Here is a 6000-nt window from a genome sequence, read left to right on the forward strand (position 1 = left end):
GGCACTGCCCTCCCACCCCCCACCCCAGCCTGTCAAGCTTCTAGGGGTACCTGGGCCCCCCCACCACCTCAGCCCATACTCTTACAAATGGGGGGGTAAGCTTCCAGAAGCCTAAAAGCCCATCCATCAGAGGCAGACACAAGAGGGAGTGAGAAACGAAAATGTACAATTAATTGCTGATGGGGTGGCCCCAGCCGCAGCAGACATCTGCTGGGCATGGTATGTGAACAGCTCAGGGACCGATGAGGGGAAAAGAGGGTCTAAAAGCTTAAACACACACACGTTTTAGGCCAAATGAAGCATGAAAAATACTCAACTTAAAGACTTACAAAAGCATTAGCAGTTCTTTCCTTCGTAGGGACGCTGGTAAGGTTTGAACTGCAGAGAATATGATTTGGATTCTATCCTACTCTTTCCTGAGACTGTTTTCCAGACAAGCCCAGCTGTTCTGGGGAGGAACCCATGGACGCGTCAGGGTCGCCTTCACTCCCGACCTCCCCTTCAACCCCAGGCTAAAGGCATCCACCCAAACCAGGGTGCCTGTCCCAGCTGGCTCCCCTGGACCCCCTTAACCAGCCTGACCCCTTTCACTGGCCAGGGCTCTGACAAAGTCTCCACTTCCTCTCTAAATTCAGGCAAGTAATTTAAAGTCAAACTCTGATTTTAAATGTTTAGAATGTGGTTTCTCTCCCCCTTCTCTGGCCCCGGGGAAGTCCTGTCTCCTAAAGCAGTGGCTCTCATCATTGAGAGAGCATCAGAAGAATTTGTTAAAAATGCCAATTCCTGAACCCCCATCTCACTCCCATTCTGGTCGCATTAGCCTTGAATATGCATTTTTAACGAACTCCCAAAGGAATCCTGATACTGGAAGCCCCTAGACTTTGAGAAATTGTGTTCAGAGGGAAAGGGTCCACAGCCGGTACTTACTTGCCGGTCTCATTCACCCAGCTGTATCCCCTTGTTAATACAACTAGCACAATGCCCCAGGCACTGCAGGGGCTCTGGGGTTGGGGGGGGGGGTCGGTGGGATGGATGGGGGAGGGGAGAGAAGGGAGGGCAGTTCAAGAGAGATGGACCCGCGCCAGGAGGATTCCCAGTTAACGCGGCAAAACAGGCTGGAGGAAAGCATCGCAGTTCTTATAAAAATGTCTCTCTGAAAAATGTGTCAACCAGGGCTGGGTCATTTTTTAACCAAGAATTCTGTAAGAGACACAAGAGCATGTATAACATGGAAGACATGCCCACAAGACAGGCAGACCAGATGCAGGCTAGGGAGCCATGAGCTGCAAGTGAATGAAAACGCATCCAATTCAGAATCAAATAAACATGCCTGGGCCCACAGCCAAGGAGAGTTCTTGGATTGGACTTTTATCAGGACCTAAATTTTAACCAGCTGGAACTTCTTCTTTTCCAAGTACCACCCTATTCCTTCCTACCTTTTGAGATGAAGTATTTGCCTTAAATGGGAAACTTGCACTTCATTGTAAAGATGATGCCAGCATTCTGGCTTCCTGAATTCCTTAAGGAGCGGGCTTTTTGCAGGGTAGACATTTGTTTCAGAGATAAAAGACCAGAGAAGATGTACCCCATTTAGATAGAAGGGCATTTCTTGTTCCCTCTTTCTCCACTGCAGGAAACGCCACTAAATAAAAACCTGAGGAGCCGATGCCTAATTCTTTGTTCCATCAGTGTATTTTGAACAACTAGCAAGACGAGGGAATAAAAACCTCAGCGCAAATGACTGATAGAAAGTTACCCATCACAAACAAAAACATTCCACTATCAAGAAGCAAGAGTAAAGATCCAGTGTAAATGAGGATACCAGTTTTAGAAATTGTTACTTCTTTGGGAAAATTGTATTTATTACTCCAAGAGCAACTTTACCTGGCAAGGGCCCTAAGGGATTTTTTTAAGTAGTCAAGGAAGTGTGCCCACAACTCATTTCTAAAACACTAAGCTGTGTTCAAGATGGTATCGGCCCCTTAATTGCCCCACTAATAATAGGAAGGTTGTGAAATCTGACCATTTAAACCAGACCAGCTCCTCAGAGAGCCTCCCCAAAGGGTGTGTTAGAAAAGCTGCTGAAGGTTCGCTGGCTGCAGTCACCTTGCAAGTCCTGGGAAAATACACACTGCTGTAGGGGCAAGAATTCCTGGAACAAACGCTCCCTGGAGATCAAGAGGGTCATTTGCTCAGTTCCTCTGCAGCACCCAGATCCTGCAGGACTCACGTCTCCATCCTGCTGTCCCCCTCTCAGGTTCCATGTGACCTGGACCCACAGGAAGTCTCCTGTTTGATTCACACATAATCAACCCTTCTTTTATGTCTGCATGGCCCCAACTAGACTGTAAGCAACATCAGAACTGAGACCAACATCTATGAGCTGAATACCCACCATCTGATAGGGGACTCCGACGTGAATCAAGGGCCCAAATCACTGTACACCAGTATTCACTAGCCAGTCCTCTGACAGAGCAACTTTTGGAAGACCCGATGTAGGGAGGTGGGGGCAGGGAAGGCTTCCTGCAGGAAGTGCTGCTGGAGCAGAGGAGGGAGGCTGAGGTGTAAAGAGAAGGAACACAGACAGGAACAGCATGTGCAAAAGCCTGTTGCAGAGAGGACACTGGAGCTCAGTGCTCTCATCTCTCCAACCACTTCCTAAAATCATCACTTAATACAGAATTTAGCAGGAAGGCTGCGGGGTCTAATTGGGCTCAGCCAAGATTTATGGGCTCTGAGGCCACCAAGATGAGGTTAAGTGCCTGGCTAAAGAATCCTGTCCTAAGACACAGATGTGAGCAAATATTGACAATGCAGTGTGGTGAGAACTAAAGTGCAAGGACCTGCATGAGAAGAAAAAGCAAGGGGAATGGCATTCAGGGAAGGCTTCCCAGAGATGGTATCACCTGAGCTGAGTCTTAGGACAAGCAGAAGGTTCTCAGGGGAGGAAAAGGCATCCTAGGAGCAGAGAAAGCATGCCTCAGCAGCGCAAAGGGCACAAAAGTTAGGGACAGGCTGGAAAGGTAGGTATGCAAGGCAGGTGGGCAAGAGGGGTTGGGGAGAGCTGGTGGCTCCATCAGATGCACCAAAAGGCAAGTCCAGGAGGGAAGGAGCCATGCATCAGGTTGGGAAGAGTGTGGAATCTGGGAGATGGCCCAGAGGCTTCCATGCTCATTCAAGAAGGGATGAAAATGATCCAAGGAGAGAATTAGTGAGACCAAGGTAAAAGCTGTTGAGGTCACCCCCAACTAGGAGGTGTGGTGAGAGAAAAGAGGTCAGCCTGAGTGTGAGGCTTCTGGGGTGGGGGCCACCATTAATTCGGGGCAGGGGTACACAGGGGAAATGAACACATTCCCACAGGCATAGAGAACAAAACCATCAGCTTAGCTCCTTTGGGTCACTATTATACCCAAAACATTAAATCTTCCAAGCTTTGTGAACCGACACATGAAGCTACTTAGACGATTGCAGAAAAACAGCAATTTGGACTGATCCACCTACGCTGTCATTTGTAAACTCAAAATAAAATACATGTGATGTTCTTACAGTTATTCAAAAGCCAAAATATCCATTTAAATCCAAAAAGTTTAGCAGGATTAATAAGTCAATATGAGATAGCCTTAAGGAAAACTTTTTGATCTAAAAACTGGGGGGGCGCCTGGGTGGCTCAGTTGGTTAAGCGACTGCCTTCGGCTCAGGTCATGATCCTGGAGTCCCGGGATCGAGTCCCGCATCCGGCTCCCTGCTCGGCAGGGAGTCTGCTTCTCCCTCTGACCCTCCTCCCTCTCATTCTCTCTGTCTCAAATAAATAAATAAAAATCTTTAAAAAAAATAAATAAATAAAAAAAATTAAAAAAAAATAAAAACTGGGGAAAACTTGGTATCTTAAAAAATAATAATTGTGATATTTTACCAAAATGTGACGTTTTACTCAAACAGGAAGGTTATATTCACTATGGGGTTGGTGGTGGGAGGGTGTGTTATAGCTCCCTATAGTGTGGCTACTAGGTTTGAAGATATCTCAGCTGCCTGGCTCATACCTGGTTTTCTGTACTGTGTTTCTCTGAATGTGGGACAAGGCAGCTGGAAGCACCAGCCTGAGACTCTAAAAGGGTGCCAGGTCCTAGGCCTTGACGGTGCTGAGGCCATTCAGAACATCCCAAAAGAGGTGAGTTAACCTTGTTCTAAGTAAAGCACCCAACTCTCAGCGCAATAGCGCTGGGATAACTAGGAAATCCCCATTTATTCCCATTTTTCAGGTGGAGAAACTGGAGCCCAGGAGCAGAGCCAAGGTCATGTCCGTGGCTGCCTGAGTGCAAAGCCTTCACAAAGCCCTCCACAAGTCTAAAGGCCTTGAGTGCCCTGACGCCTGGCAGCCCTGGCTTGGGTGGGCGGTGCGGGGCAGACAGATGCAGTCTCCGGGTCCTGGGGCCGCCCAAGCCCAGGAACCCTGGTGGGGACCGGGGACCGCAGCATCCCCGCGCACACCGCCCCCCACCCTATGCCCCACCACCCGGGACAGCATCAAAGTGCTCAGTTACTGGGAGAAGGCTCCAAACAACAAGGCTAAGTCTGTGCACCTCTCCAGTCTCCTCTGGAGCATCTGACCGAGGTAACAAACTCATGCCTTCCTTTGGCCTAGAAAAATATCCGCCAAGTCAAGCTGGGGCCAGGGAGAGGGGGTGTAGGTCATCCGTGAGACCATTCGCTAGACGAAGGGCTGAACGGGGAGCAAAATTTCCCAGCAAGTCAGGAATCGGGGGTGGGGTGAAAGAGGGGTAAGACGGCCCAGCCTAGAAGGAACAATGCGGCCACGAGAGGGGGCGCATCCCTCCCCAGCGCTCCGGGTCCCCACCCTGGCAGTCCCGGGCCTCTGCAGAGTTGTGGACCGGACGGGTGGACTACAGGACCACTCCTGCTCCAAAACGCTCCCAGTCGGGACAGCTCGGAGCATCACAGCCCCGGGGCGAAGGTGGTACGGGTCCGGGAACAAAGGGTGGGGCGCCCTTCTCCCGCCCGCCGCGGGACGCCCCTCTCGCTCGCCCTCTGGAAGCCGGACCCCGGCCAGTGGCCGCGCCTCATTAACAACACAAAGCCGGGGGTCGGGCGGCCCCTTTCATCCCGGCGGGGGCTGGTGGACGCGCGCCCCGGGAGGGAGGGAAGAAGGGCGGGAGCAGCGGGGATCCCAGCCCTGCCGCTGACTCCGCGTAGGGCACGCACATCCGCACCCGTTCGGCTGCCGGCAAGCACCTGTGCGCACCGCGCCCGCCGCGCTTTTGGGGACGACGAGAAGTTTCTCCTTACCCTCCAGCCGCAGGTGTCCGCGCCCCGCGCTCTGCTGGAGCCGCCCGCGGCCACGGCCAGCTGCGAGCCGTTGAGGCAGGCGTTGACCGTGAAGAAGACGGAGCAGAGCTGCAGCCACGGGGCCATGGCCGTGCGCTCGCCCAGCCCTACCCTACTCTGCACCCCAGCTCCCTGCCTCTGGCCAGCCCCAAGTGGGCGGTGGCGCCGGCGGCGGCGGCGGCGGAGCTGGCCGCACCACCGAGCATGCGCTGCCGGCCCGCGCCCTGCCCCTTCACTCCGGGCCCCGCCCCCAGCCCCCGACTTTAGCGCCCTGGCCACGCCCCTCCAGCCCAGCCCTCTTTCTTGGCCCCGCCCCGCCCTGTAGTCCACCCCCAACTATGGCCACACCCCGAATCTCCAGTGAGGAGACGGGAGCTGCAGTTTTTTCCCCCTCACCTGACAGGTCTTTTTTTTAATCCAAGGGATATGTCCAAGTGATGCCTGCTCCCAGCAATAAACTCAGGAAAACAGAAAGAATATAATAATAATGGTTTTAAAAATAATTTAATCAGCACCTACTATTTGCCAGGCCTCTTCTTGAATCTTCCCAACCGCACAGGGAAGTGTCAGTATTATTCTTGTCCCAGTTTCCAGCACAGAAAAGTGAGGGTAATGTGATGGGTTAGAAAAATCCTGGCTGAGACCTCCGACAAATGA

The 6000-nt window shown here is 52.1% G+C and overlaps 1 protein-coding gene across 2 annotated transcripts in view; it reads right to left on the reverse strand.

Moving 5' to 3' along the window:
* Positions 1-5488, reverse strand: part of IL17RD (interleukin 17 receptor D) — a 69846-nt gene extending 64358 nt beyond the window's left edge. The window contains exon 1 of one of the 2 annotated variants that reach the window (XM_081819339.1): positions 5305-5488. In XM_081819339.1, the coding sequence (XP_081675465.1) occupies positions 5305-5430 (126 nt within the window). In that variant the 5' untranslated portion in view covers positions 5431-5488. The remainder of the gene's footprint in view (positions 1-5304) is intronic. The other variant, XM_081819331.1, reaches the window with a different exon arrangement.
* Between the last annotated feature and the right edge of the window lie 512 nt (positions 5489-6000).

This window comes from Leptonychotes weddellii, chromosome 1, assembly GCF_054177405.1.
Source record: "Leptonychotes weddellii isolate Sample4059 chromosome 1, ASM5417740v2, whole genome shotgun sequence".
In the NCBI taxonomy this organism is placed as follows: Eukaryota; Metazoa; Chordata; class Mammalia; order Carnivora; family Phocidae; genus Leptonychotes; species Leptonychotes weddellii.